The sequence below is a fragment of the Acomys minous genome, assembly GCF_964271855.1.
Source record: "Acomys minous genome assembly, chromosome: 2".
NCBI lineage: Eukaryota > Metazoa > Chordata > Mammalia > Rodentia > Muridae > Acomys > Acomys minous.
The window spans coordinates 7930552-7955314 of NC_140484.1; the positions used below are offsets into that span (position 1 = coordinate 7930552).

Below are 24763 nucleotides of genomic sequence, written 5' to 3' on the forward strand. Positions count from 1 at the left end.
TTTTAAAGATTTATTTATTATGTATACAGTGCTCTGTCTGCGTGTATACCTGCATGACAGAAGAGGGCATTAGGTCACAGAATAGATGTTTGTGAGCCACCAAGTGGTTGCTGGGAATTGAACTCAGGACCTCTGGAAGGATAGTCGGTGCTCTTAATCTCTGAGCCATCTCTGCAGCCCCCTGACTTTGAAACTTTTACTTACAGCAACTTCAGCTAAAACAAAATTAAAAGCAAAGAGTTTATGTGGAGGGTCATAAGCCAAGATACAACACAGCACTTTGGACTTACAGGAGGAGGTTTGTCCACAACGATTCCTGCGAGCAGTTGAGATTGTGGCCCTGCTGTTTTCAGGTCGTATCGGTTCTGTTCCCGAATCTGAATAGAAATAATAAGGTTCTTGGGGTCACCATGCAGATGACCTTCCTTCTCTTTTCCTAAAGTTTACTGTTTGGCATTCCCAGGTCAGAGTCTCTTTAATTTTCATCTTTGTGAAGCCCTTTTCACCATGTTAACACTAGCTAGCACTAAGCTCCACCCTCATGGCTTTCAGCTTCCTACTGTCTTATGTTGTGAAAGCCTTGGACTCCCATGAATACGAAGGACTGTTAAGGAGAAACATGTTGGTCTTTCTCTCTCATAGAGCCTACTCACTCATGATGAGCACAGAGCTGGAGGTGTCCAAGCTAAAATCAATGACTTTATCTCTTAGGCATTCACACTCCTAGGCTTGTGACCAGATTCCATCCCTAGTGATTTAACCACTGCACAGGATAAAAGTATCTCCCATGACCTCAGAGTCATGTCTTACCTTATTTCTCTTTTCTAGCACCTCAGTTGGGTTTGTGTTCAAAGGAACAAACTGGTTGGGATCTTCTATTTTGATAGGTGTTCCACTGCTAACTTTAGAGGAGTCTTCTGCTTTCATCCACTAAAGGATAAAAGAATAAAATAATTTCTAGAGTGAAGCTTTGCATTAAAGAAACACTGCCGTTGAGTAGCTATGTAGAGTCTCAAGGGAGCCAGTCATATTTCACTCAGTAGTGTCTTGGTGCCTAACTCATACCTCATACTACTTGGAGAGGCCTAACAAAAACATCCACTTAAGATGAAGCAAATGCCATGAGTAACTAATTACACGTCTAATTAAAGCTCTCTCCTCTCGACAGCAGAAAGTAGGATGTGGAAACTACCTCAGACAGACATACAGCACGAGGGTGCATCAACTGCCGTTCGTAGTTCTGTCTCTTGCATTGAATCTCATCAGGGGACGACAGCCAAGAAGTCACAGAAAGGCTCAGGGATTGTCTTGAAGGCACAAGTTTTTAGATTTTTGCCTTTTAGGTTTGGATGAAATTAGGACAAGGCTTGAATTAGGTGTTTTAGTGGGTAATCTGGAAGCATGCAGCATAATGGAACCACAGGGTTTGGAGGACTTCTGGAATTCCTCTCATTTACTCCACATTCTAGCTAACCTTAGAGAAGGCTAATGATTTCAGAGAAGGTCAACAGTGGCTGACTAGCAATCCTTAATTATGAAATGAATTCTGGGAGACTAACAATTTAATTACGTATCTTTCCCTGAAGAAAACTTAATGACTGCTGAGGTAAATGCCTAAACATTTCCATTTTGAATGTTCTTTATTTATGTGATAGGTTAAGTAGCTAAGGAATGTTTGGTGGAGCTGGGTATTAGGGTACCTGCCTTTAATCCCAGCATTCAGAACAGAGGTGGGCAGGTCTCTGTAAATTCCAGGCCAGCCATGGCTACACTGTAAGATCTTCTTCATTCTCTCAACCCCAAATAAGTTTGGTGGTATGCACTCTAAAACCAAACCAAATCTGAACAACAACAGCAAACATTTTTTTACAGTAAACATTTATTAAGTCATAATGTTTACAATGTTTTAATCCAGTTCTTAAATCGATCTACAGAGACCTCTAACCTGAACCAAAATTTTAAAAGAGATAAAATAACCCAATCTCTATCTACAAGATCATGCCCAAAACTAACTATATATCCTATACAAACTCAGCAACTATGGTACAATTTGGTGTTGGAAACGTTCACGTTTTAATGAACTGAGCTACATCAGCTACACAGCAGTTGCTGTGCAGCGAATACGAGGGAAGGCTCAAGATGTCATTGTCATTCAGACTCTGATTTTATTATAAAAACTAGTTAGCCTCTTTTGGTTTTTCTCGACTAAAGGGGGAGAAAAAGAGCATCTACTTTGTAATAGGAGAAAAAAGTGAGATTATTCACAAATGAGGCTAGAACAGAGCCTTAAAGTTAATACCTGATACATGACAATGGAATTATATTATTATTGTTGTTGTTGTTGCTGTTGCTGCTGCTATTATGTTTTTCTGAGACAGGGTTTATCTGTGTAGCCTTGGCTGTTCTGGAACTCATGCTGTTGACCAGGCTGGCCTCAGACTCACAGTGATCCATCTGCCTCTGCCTCCCTGAGTACTGGGATTAAAGGTGTGCGCCACCACTGTGCACCACCTGGCCAGTGGTGCTATTTTTACAGTACCTCCTACTTTCCTAATAACTCAAATTGGAACATTCAACTATTGAGTAATTAGATATAACATTTTCTAAGTCAATCTATGCAGAACAGAGGCATACTGTGATCTTGGTCCTGGGACTAGTTTCTCCATTCCGAGACTCCTCTGGCACATTCACTTTCATGTAAGTATTTGGTGAGTTCAGCCATCTTGTTTTTTCACGCTGCTGTCTCTGTGCCATGTACTTGAGAGGAGAGAGTGGCGCAGTATCATCTTCAAAGGAGAATGCAGTCACAGTTGCTGGGATTTCCACGTCACTCTTGTGCCTAGGTTTCTCTCGAACGAGAGGATGCCTATATGCATAGCCTGTTCTGTAGCCCTGTGGGAGGGAAAAGTCACATAGAAGCAACCAAACCTATACCAGCAAAGCTGTACCATTAAACAAAAAGAGTCCCCTGTTGAAAAACAAAAGATAAATTAAGCCAGTTTTAAGATATGATTGAAACTGACCGCAGCTGGCACTCCAACTTCTACTCAACTGACACTGACAGAGCTAACCTCTACACACACACACACACACACAAATGGTCTTGGGAGACCTGAGCCAGGAGACTGTCTTCCTAGGTCTAAAGACAACCTGTCTCCTGACCCTCCACTGAAGATGGCAAATAATCTAAGATGACATCTGCCAAGCCACATAGCTCTAAGGGGTCAATCTCTATATCTAAGGAGCAAAATAAACCAAGTAAGAAGAGCTACCTATTAACACACACACACAGGTACACACCTGAATAAATATTCTGCAAAAGATGACATTCAATGCACAGGTCTATGAAAAATGCAAATGAAACCACATCTGTCAGGGTGTCTATCTATTATCAGGCAGACAAGAGACGAGTCTTGAGGTAAAGGGGGAAGAAAGAGACAAATGTTCCTGTGCAGTGTTTGGTGGGATTATGAACTAATACTCCCATAATCAAAAGTAGTATAGAGGCTCCTCAGTACAGGGACTATATAATCTAGTGATCTCACTACTGCATATTGATTTGAAGGAAGTAAAGTCAGGAGGATAAGATACCACACTTCCATTTTTATTGCAGAATTAGTCACAGTAACCAAGGTAGGGGATCAAGCTGTCTGTCTACCGGCGGATGAATGGACGACAGTAGTGTTGTGCAGTGAGTCTGCTGACAGTAGTGTTGTGCAGTGAGTCTGCTGACAGTAGTTAGCTTTGGAAAGGGACACATTCGTCTGCTGTCTAAACTTCTAGGTTTTGTGCATTCATTATATCTCAATAAACCACAAAAAATGTAGGGTAAGGAAGTAAGGAAAACATGGCACATCCACAATGCAATGCTATACAGCCTTCCAGAAGAAGGGAGATTTTGGCATTAGTGGCAACATGGAAAACTTGGAGGACATTATGGTTACTGAAATAAACCAGGCATCAAAACCAAACATCATATGGGCACACCTACATATGTAATCTCAAAAAGTTGAATTCACAGAGTTGATTAAAGTGGTGGTTACTAGAGGACAGAGATAGGAAGAAACTGGCCCAAGAATACAACCTTCAAATATATAGGAGGATCAATTAAAGCACACAGTGGGGGCTGGAGAGATGGATCACTGGTTAAGAGCCACATGGCAGCTTGTAACTGTAACTCTAGTATCAAGGAATCCAGCGCTCTCTTCTGGCTTACACAGGCACCAAGCACACATATCACACACAGTTATGCAGGCAGGCAAAATACCCATATGCATAAGCAATAAAAAAATGCTGTATAAAATAGTGACCATAACTAAGCAGTGTGCTCATGGATGGGGTTGGAAAGCAACCGTGTATCTCTGCCTGATTCTTTATAAAGGGATGAAATTACTCTGCAGTGCCTTTGTAGGCTAAACTCTGGTCCTAGGGTAGTTAAAAATATGTTTTAAAACCAAAGGGAGAAGGAACTAATTGCTCTTGAAACCAGACATGAAACTCAAGTCTAGGTTCAAACTTCACCTACCAAATTGTCCAGGGTCCTCATCAGCCCTTCAAATTCAATCTCTCCAACCTTCCATTTTTGATGGGAACCCATATTTACACCACCTCCTCCAGACGTGGCTACACCATAGGTGAAAGCTTTATATTTCTGAAGATCCAGTAAGAGCAGATTGTCTACTCCTCCTGCCCCTGCTATTGCCCGCACCTGCAGTCAGCGGGAAAAAGACAGACAGGCAAACCGTAAAGAAAGTAACAAGGATCCCATTTCTAAAAGTCACAATTTCAACTTGGCAGCAGTTCACAAGACTCTTCAGGCTGCTAATAAGTTTCTCATGACTATCTGGCTATTATTTTTGTTGAGAGCTGTATTTTAGAAGGAGTATGGATATATGTTCATATCTAAGGGCACGTAAGCTAGGTAAGCTTCTCACAGCACCACCTGAGAGGACCTTAACTACAAAAGAGAAGTTGGTTAAGACAAGTTAGCGGACACAGACAGGCTGGTAGCACAGTCCTGAAATTCTAACTTTAGGAGGCTACAGCAGGAGGATGTCAGGTCTGAGGCTGGCACTGGTTTTACACAGAGACTGTGTCACCTCAAGTTAGTAGAAACAGGTTTCTCTTTCCTTCTTCTGGTCCTTGAAGTAAATTAAAATGGTATTTACTTCATGTGAATCTGCCTGATTTTCATAGACTCAGCATCTCTGAGGAAAAAGTGGTCAACGAATGTCCGGAGTGTTACAACACAGACTGGAACAGCTGCTAGCTGTATGAATTTATACAACTCCTGGCCTTAGTCTTAGGTTTTTACACAACACACCCAGCTCTTGACTTGCAGGGAAGAGCCATTCCTATAGGGAAAACAAAGTAAGACTGTGGGCAAAATGTTCGTTGGGCTCCTAGATTGCGGGACTGTGGATTTTAATTTCTTTTCATTTCAATGGTAACTGAATTTACAAGCTTTGTCACTGAAATAGAGTAGAGCTTCTATTAAGAGATAAAACAGTAAGTTGTTGGCCAATAGGGCTTTCCAAATAAACAAAACCCAACCACACTGGCATATGCTGAGCAATAAAAAAAAGAGGGAATGACTGATTCCTACCTGAATCTCACAGGCCATCTGCACATTAAAAATATAGTGGAATGCCTCCTCAAGTGTTTCTCCAAGAGCTACCACACCGTGGTTCCTGAGTACGAGCACCTAAAACAGAGGCCCAGGTAGTACTTTAAATGACTGCATAGCTCACAATGCTTTTACCAAGAACAGCAGCAAAAAAGAAAGCCCCAGACACAACTACCACATACCTTACAGCTTGGACCCAGAACTTTCTGAAGTTCAGTTCTTTCCTCCTTTTCATCAAGTGACCCCTGGTAGTCATAATAGGCTACATCTCCCAGGATGAGAGACTCTTGGGAAATTGGAAGGATCCCACACTTCATGGAGGATACCTATCAATTGGGTCCAAGATTACACAATTAGTGTTGCATTCACTCATCAGAATCGGATTCTTCAGGTAACCAAGGAAGCACTGGGTGATGCACAGTGCTTGCCACTGCAGCCGGTGGCTCTAATTCTTTACTTATTCTAGAAAGAAAGGGGGGGGGGTGTTAAATGGATACAACACAATTCAAATGCACATTGGATATTATGAAAGATGTTCTCTCAATTACCCGATTATCAAATTGCTTAGGTTTTGAATATACACTTATTTCTGCATGTGTTCCCTAGAGTGGTGGCATTTGGTTCCAAGAATCTTTGCTTTCTGGGTATGTAGATAGGTTAGCAGGGCCTGAGGGAATGGGTACCCTAAAGCACTGTGTTGGGCAATCATGAAAACAGCACTTTCTACAGTCATTCTGGGTTTGACACATGGCTGACTTACAGCTGCTGTAGCAAGGGTGTGGATGTGTATCACACACTTCACATCAGGGCGTGTTGAATAGATTGCAGCATGGGGACTGAATCCTGTGTGGTCAATTTTCAAATTAGTACTTCCCTGGTCAACCACTTCTCCTATTATATTGACTTTTACCTGGAAAAATCAGAAAGACATATTTAATTGGTACATATGTGCCAAATTTCATCTACCCCTTCTTACAAGCTAACCCAGGGACGGGCAAGCTTGCCCAGACAGTGTTTCAGATGTTATGATCCTCTGTTGCAACAACTGAACTCATGACACAGAAGAAAGGCGCCAAAAACCCTTTGTAAAAGAAAGGGTTCAGCTTTGCTCCCATAACATTTTATTTTTATAACAAGTACTATGTAACAAAAGTTAGTATTTAAACAGTAAGAGACACAGGTTCCAGGGAACTGATTAACTTACACTCTTCACCAGAGGTTTGCACAGAGTCTAGCCTTTGCTGCAACTGGCTGAAAATACACCACGTGCTGACACTATAGCACCCAGGACTAGTGTGATTCCAGCTGTGTTCAACCCCACGGCAGCCACTGGGCACGCAAGCACAAAGAAATGAAAACACAGGGGCCACCCTACACCAACTAGACTGTTTACATTCAACTGTGGACTATATTTAGACCACGTTTGGAAAATTTTTTCCAAGTATTTGAGTTAAACAATATTCAAAAGGTTTTAAAATATAAGCAGGGCCAGGTGTGGTGGTACACACCTTTAACCCTATACTTGGCAGGCAGAGGCAGGCAGGGTTCTGTTAGTTTGAGGCCCGCTAGGACTACCTAGTGAGACCCCTGTCTCAAAAAAAAAAAAATCAGATAATCCCAAGTCAATTTATTAATGTTGTCGTCAATTTTCTTGAACTTTAGTTTTTTCCTAAAACAAACACAAGAGTATCCAGAATAAGCAACACAGGGATGAGAACAATACCAAAGTGGAGGCTGTGGCTTCAGAAAAAGAGAGGCCTCTGGGAATTATTATAATGTGGTCTTGCTCCTTGCTTATTCGTACCTGGAAGAAAGAAGAAACAAGGGCTTACAATGAGGCACTTGCAGTTACAGCACAAATACGGCTGGATCACGTTTCCAATGAACAGGGGTATGGAGGAAAAAAACCTTCCCTGTGGGGGAATCAAGGTAGCGGTGGAGCAGGGAAACTAAGGAATGGCCAGAGGAAACCACACTGGTGGTCACCTGCAGGGCCATTTCCATCTCAGTGCCCCAGTGGTTTTTATTTCAAACAGTGTCATTCTTCCAAGGGTGACAAAGTGAAAACAGATGACAGAGAACAGGAAAGTGTATTAATTTATTTATACTTTTATTAGCTCGCAGAGCATTACGTTTCATTGTGGTATTTTTCAAGCAAAATTGTTTTTGTTCTTTTTCTCCCCTCCTTTTCCTTCCCCAGCCTCTCTCCCTCCATCATGCCCTCTCATCTTCAGTACCTCTTTTCTACTTTCTTTTTTTTTTTTAATATTTATTTTTAGTTTATGTGCATTGGTGTTTTGCCTGTATGTGTATCTATGTGAAGATGTTGGGTCCCCTGGAACTGGGGCTGCAGACGGCCATGTGGGTGCTGGGAATTGAACCCAAGTCCTCTGGAAGAACAGCCAGTGTTCTTTACTGCTGAGTCATCTCTCCAGCCCCTCTTTTCTACTTCCATGTAACTTATGACTCAGTCTCAGACAGACAAGGATCTGACTCCTAACTTTCAATGCTGCGTGTATGCAAATAAGGAAAAGTGTACTTAAGAATTACCAACACCAAGGAGGAAACCCTGTGTCCTCAGCTTTCCTGCCCCAGTGCTTTTCAGCGCCACTGAGGCTCAGCTGTGGAGCAGGGCAAGGGGGAGCAGGCGTGACTTCTTTCTGGGCAGGCTCTACAGCTGGTCTGAGAAGGAACATCACAGGCAGGAAAGAGGAAAGCTGGGGAACGGGTCTCTTCCTTGGAGATGAGGTTTAATTTATCATTAAGTCTGAAAACTAGAATTTCCAGTAAAGACAAGAGATCACTGTTAGCATCTAGGTGGAGTTTTTGAAAAAGGTAAAGGACTCACTGAGATGTACGTATTTGCCAGGTGTGCCCACCCAAACAAGTCTGCAAGTCTGTACAGGCTGGCAAGTTTGCAGCGAGTGAGCTTCTCTCCCTTCACATATGAGGACGTATCTGCACCAGGAAGGTCATTAATAGGGGTGACCATGCCAAGACCTAAAAGAAAAGAAAAGTGCAAGGGATTTGAGTCAAGTAATCCTTTAACCTAGCAATAAGATGCTGGCAAGGAGCCCATGTTCCGGTGAGTTCCAGCTTTGTAAACAACCAGTTTATGTGTTCAACTTCCTTTAAGAGAAGAGTACTGAGTAAAAATACGGGTTGCTATCTCCACTGATGGCTTGCCTTGGACCTGTGAGACACGACTGCAAATTGTATCACTGGGAAAAGATGGTCAGGTGACTCCGAAGGTAAAAATGCTGCTAAGAAACACAGCTGTTTCTTATAACACAAAGGTAACTTTCTAGTATCTCTTTTGACACAGTCATACATAACATCTAAAATGGAAAAAAATGCATGCAAATAGTTGTCTGGTTTCTGCCTTCTAACTACCAAGTCCAGCTGTTACTGAGTCCCACACCAGCCTCAGCTCACGGTGCAGAGCACCCTCCTCTTTCCTAGAGTCTGTCCCCAGGCCTGGGGTTCCGTGTGGGCTCCTGGCTCCCTTTCAACTCCTTAAGCTCTCTTCTCCCTCCTTCCTCCACCCTGGCTCGCTCCGAGCTCAGGCTTCTGTTATGCTCTTGCCTTACTTTACTTTTCTCCATGAAAACATCTTAGACTCTGTGCAGTGGGTATTCCTCCTCCAACCTGCTATTTCTAATGGCCTGTGACAGAATAAAACACAGAATTTAAAGTTCAATGTAATTTTACTTTCTCTCATTTTTCTTCCTTTCTTCTCTTTATTCTTCTAATGCTGACATTACAGTTTCTACAGGCTCAATTCTCAGCAATCTTCAATCTTTATTAAATTAAAAAAAATTTTTTTTTAAATTGAGACAGGGTCTTACTATGTTGCCCTGGCTAGCCCGAGACTTGCTCTGTGTATCAGGCTAGCCTAGAACTCCTAAGAGATCCGCCTAACTCTTGTCTCCTGAATGCTGGGATTAAAAGTAGAAGGCAGCTATGCCCACCACTATCCCACCAGTGCCGCACACGGGATAGAAAGTGTACTCCAACACACTCGACAATCTTTACTTCTTAACATTTACCACTTCTCGCCCTCTTTAATGTGGTCCCTCACTTTCCATGCTCGGGTCTAGGCCTTAGCTCACCTGTAGGTCCTGCAGTAAAGTCCCCCTTCTGGCTCCTGCCTGTGGCACTGCTTTAATTTTAAGACCTTTTAAAGAGAAACCCAATTGGCACTGTGGGGTGCATGCCTGTAACCTCTGCAGGTGGGAGGCGGAGAGAAGAATCAGAAGTTCAAGGTCATCTTTGGCTCTACAGTGAGTGCAAGGCCAGCTTGAGCTGCGTGAGACCCTGTGTCAAAATTAAAATAAATGGTAGGCTAAAAGTTTAAGATATCCAAAATTTGAAATATTGCAAATAAATCCAAAGGAATAGTTTTAATCATATAGAGGCCAAACAAAATACTTTAAATTTATTTTGTTTTTTTGAGACAGAGCTTTTCTGTGTAGCCCTGGTTGTTCTAGAACTTGCTCTGTAGACCAGGCTGGCCTCAAACTCAGAGATTCACTTGCCTCTGCCTCCCAAGGGCTGTAATTAAAGGCATGCACAATCACACCTAGATACTTTAATTTTTAATAAATTTTTTATATTCATCATTATTTTAGTCTTTACTCTCTTTACACTTCCAAGGTAACTTTGTTTTTTTCACATCAACACAAAAACCTTCCAAATGGGTTCATTTCCACTCCCTGACTAGTAGACACTACTGGATATGGCTTTCCTAGCACCACGCTTTGTCATCTATAAGCCTAGTTGGCGTGCTCCTGATGTGGAGTCTAGGATGCTCAGATAGGAGAGTCTTGCATTAATTCTTTCCCTCTATGCAGCTTTTAGGACTTTAACATTTCCCCACTAGGCTCCCACCCCACCTCTGCATTCTTTGAGTGCAGTGGCTGGGTAGCACTTCTCTCTCGCCACCCACCAAGGCTCTCTCCTGAGCCCTCAACTGTGTTCACAATGGCTGCAGCATCTCAGCAACTCAAAGCAAGCCTGCCACAAGCTGAACTTCTTTCCTTTTCTAAGCCAAGGCAGATCCCAAACCCTGACCCTTCCTAGTTTTCTTATTCATTCTGTGAAGTCTTTAGTTCTTTATTGAACAGGAAATCTGGTGTGGTTTTAAAAACCACCCCAATTTTAAAATGTCTTCCCGCAAAGGTAAGAACAAGATTTAAACTTCCAAACCTGGCTATGATGACGGCCACCCACCACATCAACATGACATTTAAGTATCATTTGCTCTGCTGTGCTCTCACCATTTTGTTTTGTTTTGGTTTTGCTCTAGTTGTCCCCTCAGAGAGCAAGCAGGCCATTGTCTTTATTTCTGCTCCTTGAAGAACCCAATCTCATGCCCAGTTTTTTTTTTTCACTTGGTAGCTTCACTAGGTTCCTGGTCTTGGGTATTTTTTATTTTAAGACATACTACACACCTTGCTTCAAGCATCTTCATGAGGCTGTTTCTGATGACCTCATCTATGTGCTGCCCAGATTCTTCCAGCACACCACCACACTGTAATTCTATGCATGGCATTCCCTATCATCTGATCCTCTTCTTTACTTAGTGTAGTTCCTAACTCCAAGAGAAAAAGAATCTCGCCTGTGTAGTCCTTGTCCCTTAAACAGTGTTTGGTACATATGCCTGCTGTTACAGAGTGCTTAAAAATAGACTGGGCTTTGCATTTTTGTTCCTGTTGGTAGACTGTTTCTCGGAAGCTAGAACTCAGCCACTAGGTGACTCACACTCGCCCCTCCCCAGGACATCAGGCATGTCACTGTGCTCCCTAGGGTTCTCCATTATGCTTTCCCCCCTCTATACCCACAGCCACACATCTCTCATTGAGATCCTTTCAAGGTCTTTGAATGATCTGACTTCTGTTTCTTTCCCTTTCCTAGCACTCATTCAGATCGTCAGCCATTAAGCCTTTCTTCACACAGGTTTTCCCTTTCCATGCAGGCAGCTGTCTTGGGTCTAACAGTGAAGGGTCTTTTCAGTCTGACCCACTTTCCTAGACTGCAATTCCAGGACCCTCAGGCCCAAGGCAATGGTGCACTTGGGAGTTCTATAAACACCCTGCCTTGCATGCTCCTACTACTGCGTCTCAAGTGTTTGTAAAGGACTTGAATTCAATAAAATCTGACTTAAGAAATCTCTACCTCCAGGGCTGGAGAGATGGCTCAGAGGTTAAGAGAGCACTGGCTGTTCTTCCAGAGGTTCTGAGTTCAATTCCCAGCAACCACATGGTGGCTCACAGCCATCTATACTATGATCTGATGTGCATGCAGGCAGAGCACTGTATACATAATAAAAAAAATAAATCTTATAGTAAAAAAAAAAGAAATCTCTATCGACAAAAGAAAGTGACAGTAGGGGACAAATAAAAGAAAGTATAGCCCCTTTACCTTCCTGAGGTAATGTCTGTTAGCCCTCTGTGGCGTCAATACCTGCCCCTCACTGCAGGGACTCTGAATATAATCCAATCAGAGCCAAACAGACTGGACCCTCCAGCTGATGGGTCTTAGTACTAGCCGGGAGTTCAGTGACACAAACTGACTCTCTTACCCATGAGCTATGCAATGAATCAAACACCCGCTCCTTTACACACCACTCTCCTCACTAGACCGACTAGCGGTTCTCTGCTTTCATCCAGTGTTCTTCAGTCTCCTTCAGGCAATAATCAACTCCACCTCAGCTCATAGCAGAAAGGGATACAGGCAACTTCCTGTGGACGGCTTTGAATGTTTTCCTCTACAGTTACTGTTTCAATCAGAAATGTCCACTAAAGGATTATGTGTCGAATGCTTGGGCCCCAGGTTGTGGCCTGTTGTGAAGGCTGTAAACCTCTGGAAGGGGGGCATAGCTGGCATGAAGTAGGCCGCTAGGGTCAGGCCCACTCTGCTCTCTCTGCTTCCTGTGCTGTGAGCAGCTGTTCTGCCTTAGGCTCTCATTTCAAGGCCAGAGCTGTTTCACCTTTCCTGCTGTAATGGACTGAAACCACTCTGAACCCATGAGCCAAAGTGAAGCCCAAATAACTCCTACAGCGGCTCTCCAGGGCTGATGAAAATGCATCCATTCGGATACAGACGACGACTTATACTACTTTATAAGGCTCACAGTCTACCAAGTGGCTGATATGCTACTCTAAGTGTCAGATGTTACTGACTTTTAAAAGGTACTGGGAACTGAACCTATGGCCTTGTGCATAGTCCTGGCCACCGAACAACACCTCCAGGCCTCTTTTTTACTTTTGAGGATCTTCATTAATTTTTCCAAGCTGACCTTGAAATTGTGACCCTTTGCTTCCACTCCTGAGCAGTTGATACTGTAGGTTTGTGCCACCAGACTCAGCTACATGTTATATACTTAGGGGCCGATGCTGAACAGAATAAGTAGCCAGAGAAGTACAGTGTTCTTCAATAGAGAAATATAAAATCTCAATTGACATACTCAGGGGAGGTGAAGAAAAGCCTGAGAAGGAGTTGGTCATGATGTAATCTGCAATCTGTTGTAAGGCTAGTAACCCAGTTGGGTTGTGGCCTTTCTTCATCTGTTCTTGAATGAGGCACTCTAGGTCTTCCCGAAAGGCCTGCAATACACAAAACACCACCTGAGCACAGACTTCTCATGTGAACTTGACGCTTCAAATTTGCCCCATATAAACTCTCTCTCTCCTAAACCTTTTCTGAGGGTTTTAACTATGCTATTTACAACCAAATATGAAACACAAATAGGTTAAGACCCTAGAAAAAGCAAGAAGCTCTTAAGAGAGAAAAAACATGCCAAGCGTGATGGCACATGTCTTTAATCCCAGCACTAGGGAGGCAGAGGCAGGTGGATCACTGTGAGTTTGAGGCCAGCCTGGTCTACAAATCGAGTCCAGGACAGCCAGGGCTACACAGAGAAACCCTGTCTTGAAAAACCAGAGGGGGCGGGGAGAGGGAGAGAGAGAAGGAGAACATTAGGTGTTTTTAATCTCAAAGAAAATAAGATACAACATCTACAACAGACAGGCACAGTGTTTTATTTACCTTGCTAAGGGCTGAAAAGAATCTCCAGATAGTCTCATTTAATTTTTATGTTATTATAGAAAAAAATTGGTGCATGGTAACAGGCCCAATTCTTATTCTTTATTCTTATAAAACATCTTTCCTTGAGAGCAAAAACCATTTAAACTTTCCTTAGCTTAAAGAAGCTACAGTTAACATTCTTTGATTCACTACCTACAATATATATCACTCCTTATACACACCAGTTCTTAGAAGGACACAGTCTACTTTATTCAGTGTGCCTGGCCTTATATTCTTAAGGAAGACTTTAAAGTAGCTTCCATCAGAGGAAAACGAACAAAAATAAAATAATTTAAACGTAGGCAAAGGAAGTTAAGCTAATGTAAACAGCAAGCCCAGGGAGGCAAGCAAACACACACACGGACCAGGAAAACCTGCTCAGTGTGCTGACTTAGCAGCTTTAAGACTAAAGAGCAACTTGTTGCTCAGGAATTACAAGCATTTAGCTGGGTGTGATGGCGAATGCCTTTAATCTCAGCACTGGGGTGGGGTGGTGGGGGGAGTGCAGAGGCAGGTGGATCACTGTGAGTTCAAGGCCAGCCTGGTCTACAAAGTCCAGAATGGCCAGGGCTACACAGAGAAACCCTGCACTGAAAAAACAAAATAAAACAAACAAAATGAAATGAAATCATAAGCATTTGTTAAAGTGATCAGAAGTTTCTGCTTAGTGAGATGATACATCTTCACAAGGTTATTCAAAGTCGCACAGGTAATAAATCTCAGGTACAAATGTTCTCACTGCTATATAACCCCAATACAGTAAGCACCACTGCAAAGCTCTGGATTATCTATGGTGTCACAGAAGGGCGGAGAAGCTCCTCTGATGTCAAGGATGAATGTTCCCTTTAAGTCTAAATGGCCTCTATGTGCCATAAAGAAAGCTATTTTCAATGTAAATAAACAGCTTTTCATACAGTTGACAATACTTCAAAGGATGGCAACTCTTTTAAAGATTTAATTTTTGTCACATATATTCATAACTCAACCTTTGTTTTATATGTTATTGAAAGGTTATTCAGATAACTACTTCATTTATAAAACAGAAGCACTTGCCTCCTTAGTGCAGTAGGCAGCACCTCAGTCTCATAAAATAGAAGCAAATGTAACAATTACTATTGATAAAAGCTGTCTCAGTTGATTTTCAAAAATTGTCAATAAATTTACTCAACTTTCAAGTGTTTATGAGCCAGGCATGGTAATACACACCTATCACCTCAGCACTTAAAAGGTTGAATAAGGGAGATGGTGAGTGTGAGAATAGCCTGGGCTACATACTTAAGTCTAGGCCAGCCAGCGGGGGCAACAGAACAAGATTCTATATTAAAATAAAGAAAACAATAAACCAAGCAACACAGTATTAAAAGCACTTTGTTTTAAATCATGCATCACATTCTTACAACAGTCAAATATCAGTAAAGTAATTCTTTATAGTTGACTGACACACACACATGAAAGATTCCAAAAATATGCACTTACTCAATGCTGCATGCATTGCTATAAGCAAAGGGAATAAAAATCTAAAGGTGGAATTTTCACTTGGGCAGAGGATATTTTCCTGGGGTGTACTCTGACACCAAGCATAAGGCATCAGGTGTGCTAGAACCAGAAATGTTGAGTGAGCCCCGGGCACTGGGACACTTGGTTGGATGTGGATAAAACAAATGAGGTTATTCAGTGGGTTTTGGTGGTCCTGCAGTACTAGGCTAAATGTCTGCCCTCAAGGAGCAAGAACTCCCCAAAGTACGAGACACTAGCTTGTAAGCAGGCAGCCAGCTTACACCCTGGCATCTAGAGGGGAGAGCAAGCCACGTCTCCAGGAACAACATACAACCCACAGCATAAACCACGTCTTCTCCCGCACAGAAGAGGGTAACAAAGGGGGAACTGGAGATTGTGACATCCTATAAACAGTACAATTAAGCCACAATGCTATCAGGTGACAGAATCTTTAAAGACTAGACTATAATCGAAGAAATTGCCACAGAAGTATCATGTGCTCTAGTTTAGCAACTTGTGTACACACTTTCCACATACACTTACCCCTGTGTTCTCGGCACCGTGTTACCTACCTGAACTGCTTCTTTTTATCTCCACAGCAGATGTGTAAAGCAGTTTCCTTGGTTACCAATGAGGAAACTGGAGTACAAACTAAGTGAGTTTCCTAGTAAGTGATGGGTGAGGTAAGTTTTGAACACCGACAGAAAACAAACACTGCACACAAATGCATTATGTATTACATTTAAAAGAAAGCTTTATACTAGAAGTAATAAAAATAGGTCAGCTCTTTGGGACTTCAGGAACTGCACAATTGCCTTGTAATTTTCCTGGGTTTATCCACCTGCCCATATAATCTAAAGCCCTGGTCTCATCTTCAGTGTCCTTCCACCACAACGCGCACTTCTGTTGCTGCTCTTTCTACTGTCTGGCTCCCACTGCTCCTCTTCCTAAGGAATTGCCCCCTTTATCTAACACTCGTCTCACGCAACCTTCTTCTTGGAGTCCCTACTAAACATCCTAGTTGGGGGTAACCTCCGTATTTCTCCTCTTCTCTGAGCCCCTCTGAACTCTAGCTTTCCTTCCATCATGTTCAGGAGGCCTGTCTTACAGCTGTGCTGCTACTCTGGTCTTCCTATGCCACTGCACCATAAGAGCGCATGACTAGGACAGCATACTTTTCATTTTTCTAGATACTCTGTGTCTAGTTTATTTTAGTTAACAAAAATACTAAGTTTTATTTTTATTTTCCTAGGTAAAAAGTGAAGAATCTTGATTTGAATAAAGGATGGCAAAGATTCACTTGATGGTTATTACTTAGGACACTTTTCTGTTAGTCTGTCACTTAACTGGAGGACTGATTCCTCCTGTGTAATAACTGCATTAAAATTTATTTACTAAAAAATAAGACTTCAACTTCCCCCATTAAGTTTTTGTATTTTAAAGAAGCCATTTAATGTTGCAAGCTAAAAGCCTACTTGAAAACTTAGTTTGTCTCCAAAGTTGACAGTTTAAATAGCTTTCTAATAAAAAAGAAGTCTAAAAGAATAAAGTATATAATGCTTAGGTAAAAATTGCTGAAGTTGGGCTGGAGAGATGGCTCAGAGGTCAAGAGCACTGGCTGCTCTTCCAAAGGTCCTGAGTTCAGTTCCCAGAAACCACATGGTGGCTCACAACCATCTATAAAGATATCTGGTGCCCTCTTCTGGCCTGCAGGCACACATGTAATGTAGGCAAAACAATTTACCTAAATAAATGAATCTTTTAAAGAAAAACTGCTGAAGTTATGGAGTTAATTTTATCTGAATCTTGCATCCTTTTATTTTCTTTCATTGTTGAGTAAGATTATACAATGAAATTTCACAAAATATAGATACAAATAAAGAGGTAAGAGAGAAAGCTCAGTTGGTGAGGTGCCTGTCATGCAAGCATGAAGACCTGAGTTCAGTCCCCGTAACTTATGTAAGAAAATCAGGGCACGCCATGGGGGCAACAGTGGCATGAGCTGTTAGGAGGGCAACCGAGGCCTTTCACTTTAGATGTAAGGCCTGCTCCACAGAAGGAGATGGATGCCTGGTACTGTAAATCTAATCAAGAATCCATGACTAGGAACTTATAGGTCCCAAGCATGAATGTACTACTACTATTTGCTAAATGAATATAATATCAAACTGTGCTGGTTATAAATATGTATCTCTCTACATATAGATTAACACAGCTTTCAGTCATCATCAGAGAAATTTCTTTGTGCAGTAGATGGCTATTAATGCAGAAACCCACAACTGGTCAATGTGCAGAAAATAAATGTCTGTAGAATGCTCAGCTGTAAGTGGGACATCTTTATCACACCTTCTTTCCCTAAGACTGAGGGAACACCAAGGAAGAAGGGAGAAGGATTAAGAGCCAGAGATTGGAGTGGACTGGTGTGAAAGTGTCTTCTGGACTCCCAACAGCTGTGGGTGCCTGCACAAGATCAGCCCCATAAATGTTCCAGCACGGAGAGGAAAGAGGTTACGAGCCACCCTCACTAGCTAAGGAGCAACTCAAAGTTGATGGCTCCTAGGGAAGGAAAGAGTGGCCCATGGCAGATTGACAATGTTCCAGTGGATGGGCTCTACATCAGCACAGATTTGATTTGATGGGAAATATATAGAGAGAGGGTGGGGCTGGAGAGATGGCTCAGAGGTTAAGAGCACTGACTGTTCTTCCAGTGGTACTGAGTTCAATTCCCAGCAACCACATGGTGGCTCACAACCATCTATAATGTGATTTAATGCTCTCTTCTGGCATGCAGGTGTATATGCAGGCAAAGCACTGTATATACAATAAATAAATTTTTAAAAAGAGGGCATAAAATCAGAAGGGAGCTGGGTTAGTAGTGCATGCCTTTAATCCCAGCACAGAGGCAGGCAGATCTCTGTGAGTATGGGGCCAGCCAGGGCTCCAGAGAGACCCTGTCTTGAGAAAACAAACAAACAAACAAACCAATCAACCAACGAACCAACCAGGAAGGGATAGAGGATGGCAGATGGGTATCAAAGGAGTTACGGTGAGGTGTGTGGGATAATTATGATGAAAATATTAAAACAACAACAACGAAACACGTGTGGCATGTTTTGTAATCCTACAGCAGGGGGAGTGGAGACAGGGCTAGTTGGCTGGCCAGCTTAGCCTACTCAGCCAGTTCTAGGTCGCCCCGACCCAAACAACCCGCCTGCTAGAGTGACGAGTGAACAGTATCTGAAGCTGTTTTTGGCTTCTGTACACATTCTGTACACATTCTGTACACATTCTGTACACATTCACACACCCCAGTGCACCCACACACAATAGCAGTTTGAAAAGAAACTGACCTAATGCAATTATTGTAGCTAATGATACAAACAAACAAGCACACACACAACACAGTTTTTCTAGTAAGTGTTTACCTTAGGAGACTCAGGGAACAGAATACTAAGTAATGTAAAGACATCAGATGAGACTTCTGGATGTTATACCTCATAATAATTACTAGAGAGGAGAACTCTGTGTGTGTGTGTGTGTGTGTGTGTGTGTGTGTGTGTGTGTGTGTTGAGGGATGTGATTAGATTTATCCTAAAGCAAGATTAAGCGCCTAACACATTAAGAAATGTGTTAATCTAAAACAAATTACCACTGGTCCTGTTGAAGAGAAAAACAACCTTTCTTTACTGGTCTTCCTCCTATTATGACTTAATACGAAGGTAAGGTTAGAATAGTAATTTTTCTTCAAGTTGTTATATAAATAAGGTTAATAAAGGATATTTACATCTTAAGTTTCCTAAGTGACCAGGAAGAAGAATATGGTGATTCTGACCAATCACTCTCATAAAGGCACACCATTAAGTGTCTTCAATGTTAGAAATAAGCTTCTAGCACAAGAAATTTCCCTGTTAATGTAAAATACCATTTATGTCAGGTGTTTGAGCCACACTACCTACACTTCAAATATGAAAGAAAGCTGTGAAGTTCTTAGAAAGAAGTAACTTTTTTGAAAGTGAAAAGAAGAAACCCCCCCCCCCCCCCATACTCACAGCTCTGAGACAAATTCTTTGTTCTTTCATTTCTGGTGCTATTTTTCCATACATCCATATTTACATATGCACATTTTGCATATTTGCATATACTCATAGTGTTTTCTCCATAGAAATGCTCCTTGGGTTGGGCTGAATTAACTTAAGCAACAAAAGAATCCTTTTCACTGTTTTGGAGGCTTCAGTAGTTATAGTTTAACAGAATGACACCTGGATTAAAATTCCAATTCCACCATTTAACTAGGAAGTAAAACATTCAGCCAGTTATTTAAATCTCCAATTTTCATTTTATTCATGTGTAAACATATCAATGTTTAAGTTGTTTGGAGAGGCAGAGATTGCTATATATTTGTAACAGGTACCTGGGGCACAGTAAGAACTTGGTTAAAAAGTGTATTTTGCTTTTACTAGTTTCTGGTTTGCTTTCTTCTCAAATGACATATTTTTAAATAGTTTATAAATCTGTTACTTATAAATACAAATTAGCAAAAGCTTTTATTTGGGCTATTTTTGGTTATAAATTGTCTAATAAAGTAGACTCTAATAATCTTAGGAGACCAAGAAAAAAATGTTAAAGAATTATAGAGGTAGAGACACTATAAAATTGTACTTAAAGGAGCAAGGTTAGTACCAGCACTTGGGAGGTGGAGTCACAATGTGTCCTTTCCTTTGTTGAAAACCTTCTGACCCTGTAAAGCAGTGGTTCAACCTTCCTAGTGCTGCGACCCTTTAATACAGCCCCTCATGCTGTAGTGATCTCAGCCACAAAAGTATTTTTGCTGCTACTTCATAACTGTAGTTTTGCTACTGTTATGAATCATAATATAAATATAATATACAGGATACTGGTATGTGAGGCCCAAAGAAGTCATGACCACAGGTTGAGAACCTTTAAAGGTTTCAAAGGAAAGGTGAAAACTGCTGTTGCAAGTCATGGCAGAATATAAAGTTTACATACGCTTCCAAAGTTTTCATGAACAAAATTTCATTAGGCAAAGTTCTAAGGGAAAAAAAAATCTACCTTTTCTTTCTTTTACTCTTTAAAAATTTTAGCATCTTCATTCTTTTCTAGTAAAAACTGACTTTCTCTTGAGTAGATGAATGATGATCTATGCTTGTTCCTTCTCATTATTTAAGGTTTCCAGGATATAAATAAAACTAATACTGTACATATAATAAATAAATCTTTTAAAAAATGTAAATATATGCTAAGGAGTGGTGGTGCATACCTTTAATCCTATTACTTGGAAGGCAGAGGCAGTGAATCTCTGTAAGTTCAAAGCCAGCCTGGTCTACAGAGTTAAGTTCCAAGATAGTCAGGCCTATACAGAGAAACCTTGTCTCAGAAGACAAAAAACAAAACAAACAAGCAAAAAAAGGAAATTATATATTATAAAAATGAAATATTCTCAAGGCTATGATGTCTTTAGTGGAGGAATATGAAAAAATATGTCATAGAAATGTAGTTAGTACTTTTTCCATTAAAATTTTCACTGACTGGCCCTCTGGGACATTTACTCTTAAAAAAAAGTCAATATTTTACAATCCTGAACAAAATTTGGTTTTGATTTCGTACTATCAATTACTTTACAGTATAGGTTACAATAATGATTTGGCCAGTACGTTAGTTCACAACCATGGGCTCTGTAGGCCTGAGTATGGCAAGGCGCTGAGCACCTACTCCGTCATTGTCACTGCTCTGTTGGAAAGGGCTCTTTTAAGCTGGCACTGCACGTACAAACTCCTTCAGAGCTGGCACTACTTTCTAACTTGTCCTTCAGTGCTTTCAACAAAGCCACTGGTAAAGGAAAATTACTCAGAATGGAATTCCCCTTTGCCTTTGTACTCAGCTCCTGTGATTAAATTCACGAGGGCACATAACAAAATGATTTACCAGACCACTTTAGGCAGCTATAAGGGCTATGCTTATTTTAGCAGCTAAACTGGAAACCTAATCTATTCCTAACCTAGATACCATGTGCATGTGTGTGTTAACTCTGCCTTAAGAGTCCTACGAGCTTCATCATGTATAAACATATAAATCCATTTTGCTTCTCAAATCAAGTGACTTTTTCACTTCTCATCACTTTATGTGACCTGTGCAAGTCTACTAAAGCAGTATTCTCAACCTGTGAACTGTGAGCCCTTTGGATTGAAGACCCTTTCACAGGAGTCTCTTAAGACCATCAGAAAACACAGAGATTTACATTATAATTCATGACAGCAGCAAAATTAGTTATGAAGTAGCAACAAAAATAATTTTATGGTTGGGGGTCACTATAACATGAAGAACTATATTAAAGTGTAGCAACATTAAGGAAGGTTGAGAACCACTGCACTAAAGCATTTAAGAAATTTAACAAATCACTTCAATATGATTTAAGTCAACTACTATATTAACAAAATCTCCATCTTAAGCTAAATTTATAATCCACTTTTAGATTACTTAATGTAGAGTGCGTTCATATACATGTGCCTGCATGAGATATATTAGCAGTAGGCTACTAAAGCACAGACCGTGTCAAAACCCTGAAGTCTTCCTGTGCTGCTGTGTGAAGGCAAAGGCACCCAAAGGGACACAAACTGTGCATGTGAATAGACCTAGCTTACTCCCCTGACTGAGTGCACTCGCCTATCTGCTCAGACAATGTCTTAACTCGGCACCATAGAGCTTTCAGTAGAAACTTCTGTCTTTCTTTTCTTTATTCTTTCTTTCTTTTTCCTTTTTTTTTTTTTGTGTTTTTTGTTTGTTTGTTTGTTTTTTCAAGACAGGGTCTCTCTGTGTAGCCTTGGCTGTCCTGGACTTGCTTTGTAAACCAGGCTGGCCTTGAGCTAACAACGATCTGCCTGCCTCTGCCTCCCGAGTGCTGGGATTAAAGGCAAGGCGTGCGCCACCACGCCCGGCCTCCATCTGTCTTTCTTTAGATGAAATTACACCCAGAAAACACACAAAGACAATGAACATTATTGAGATAACTATTTGCTACTATTAAAACTTTACACACATATAATGAACGAGTCCAGGCTTTCTTTAAGCAAAAGTTCACTCCTTTCCCACGCCTTCTTAAACCTGAAGGAGTTCAGCAATCTCATTACACTGTGTCAAGGGCTCCAGAGAGGAAGAAAGGCTTTTAACTACTTCAACTCACAGGACTCTGCAGGATCTGAGTAACCCGCTTCCTCTGCTCCATCATATTGAAGTCTTGTCGCAGATCAGGAGACATGTTCCTCTCTCGAAGGTATTCTGGATCACTTTCATTGATTCGATCAAAATATCTCTCTTTGTGAGGCACGCTGGGAGGGGGAGGAGTGGTGACCACAGCTTGGCTGGTGTCTGAACTCATGTTTCAAGTCTTGTTCTCTACATAATAAACACAAAGACAGGACAACATTTATTATGACACCTTATTAAATTAACACTTTACAGGAGCTCAGTGGAACTCTTAACCTTTCGGAAACAAACTTTCTTTTAAAAGTAGCTTCAGGGGCTGGAGAGATAGTTTAGTGGTTAAGAACACTGGCTGCTCTTCTAGAGAACCTGGGTTCAATTCCCAGCACCCAATGGAGCTTAACAACTGTTACTTCAGTCCCAAGTTCCAGAGGATCCAACACCCTCTTCTGGCCTCTGCACCGGGCACATATATGCTACATACATGGAGGCAAAACACCCATATACTAAAATAAAAGTAAAATTAAAAAAAAAAAGAAGAAGAAATAAAAAGTAGCTTCACAGAGGAAGGTTGCCTGACGGAGGTCTTGTGGGTCCTGTGGTAGAGAGAACTATCCTAGAGCACTCATGGCCCTGGGTTCGATTCCTAGCAGTTAAAAAGTTTTAAGAAGGCAGCCTCTCCAAAAATACTAGAAAAGTTTTTTACATAGGAAAATCTTTCTTTCTTTTTTCCTTTCTTTTTTTTTTTTTTTTTCTTCGAGATAGGGTTTCTCTGTGTAGCCCTGGCTGTCCTGGACTCACTTTGTAGATCAGGTTGTCCTTGAACTCATAGTGATCCACCTGCCTCTGCTTCCTGAGTGCTGGCATTAAAGGCATGTACCATCATGCCCAGTTGGAAAATATTTCTTAAAAAAATATTTATTCATTTATTTATTAATTATTAATAAATAAACAGTGCTCTATCTGCATGTACACCTGCAGACCAGAAGAGGGCATCAGATCTCATTATAGATGATTGTGAGCCACCATATGGTTGCTTGGAATTGAACTAAGGAACTTTGGAAGAGTAGCCAGTGCTCTTAACCTCTGAGCCATCTCTCCAGGCTGGAAAATATTTCTTAACCAAAGAAAATAAAAGCTATCTTAGATTACAATGCTAAATTGGGAAATTTCAGAGCTAATGGAAGCTCAATACTGTCAAACTGAATGTTTAAAGGAAGCAATGATCAAAACACTCCCAAAGTAAAACTTACATACTGATGGTAAGTAGCATCAGTGGATCTCCCCTGATGCAGGCTTTTATGTCAGACCAAACTTTTGCCCCATTCAAGGACCCTTACATTCTTCAGTGGGTATAATTTACTGATGTATGAAAGATATATAACTAGGGTTTTCAATGACTCCCCAAGAGAATGTCAGAATTGTGAAGGTTGCTAGACTATTCCACTCAGGCAGATGGCACTTCATACTCCAACAAAGACAACGAAACTCTTCATGAGTCACATGAACAATTGACTCAGATGTCATGATTACTATGGCTTTATGCCACCAAGACTAATCTATTTGGGCTTTACTCCATTTCCTCCCCTCCAGTCTGTGGCAAGCAAACAATGTAACAACAAACATTTATAATTTTTTCTTGCAACAAAAACACGTAATTTTGCAGTTTACTATAATGTCACACTGTGGGGGTATAGTGACAGTTTTGGTTTCTTCAAACACCCAGTTATGTTATGTGGATATATTTTTGTTTTAAACCCAGGTGTGGGATACAGGGCCACTTTAGTTTGTGCACAGCCGCTGACTGTGACTGTCTCATGCTCTGGCAGGGGTGTGGTTTTGCCAGCTGCAGATAGTTTACATTAGTAACTATGGGGACTCTAGAGAAGGTATAAAAAGACCATAGCCCACAAAAAGGGCCTTTGGCAGCTGCTGCTCCTCCCCACTGCTGCTGGTTCATCCTGCAGCTGCACCTGCTATTGCAGGATTGCTGGATATTCTGACAATGAAAATGGGTCCTGACTCAAGGAATTCTATGTCTGTCTAAGCAGCAGGAAGTAGCCTATAGAGGTCTACGCCCCCTTTCCTGCTTTCTCTCTCACCTAGTGTTCAGGGATTGGAAGGGATTAGGGTGGAATAAGGTTGGAAGGGCAGTACAGGTAATAAGAACCCAATAAAATAGATTAAAAAAAAAAAAAGAAAGAAAGAAAAAACCCACCTACAAGTGGCACCTACACGTAGGGCAAGGCAAAATGGGAAACTTGGTTTCTACTGCTGTAGAGAAGATGACAGGGTAGAAAGGGATGAATGCACTGTTTCAGGATGTCACCAAAA

General features: G+C 41.3%; 1 protein-coding gene across 6 annotated transcripts in view; it reads right to left on the bottom strand.

Annotated features, from left to right (window-relative positions):
* ADD3 (adducin 3) overlaps positions 1-24763 on the bottom strand; it is a 113040-nt gene that overhangs the window by 9023 nt on the left and 79254 nt on the right. For all 6 annotated transcript variants that reach the window (XM_084769232.1, XM_084769237.1, XM_084769233.1 and 3 more), the window contains exons 2-12: positions 22410-22621; positions 13095-13233; positions 8475-8626; positions 7350-7430; positions 6387-6536; positions 5809-5952; positions 5606-5704; positions 4526-4708; positions 2635-2892; positions 811-930; positions 291-377 (exon numbers count right to left, since the gene is read on the bottom strand). In XM_084769232.1, coding sequence (XP_084625358.1) covers positions 291-377; positions 811-930; positions 2635-2892; positions 4526-4708; positions 5606-5704; positions 5809-5952; positions 6387-6536; positions 7350-7430; positions 8475-8626; positions 13095-13233; positions 22410-22604 — 1608 coding nt within the window. In that variant the 5' untranslated portion in view covers positions 22605-22621. The remainder of the gene's footprint in view (positions 1-290; positions 378-810; positions 931-2634; positions 2893-4525; positions 4709-5605; positions 5705-5808; positions 5953-6386; positions 6537-7349; positions 7431-8474; positions 8627-13094; positions 13234-22409; positions 22622-24763) is intronic.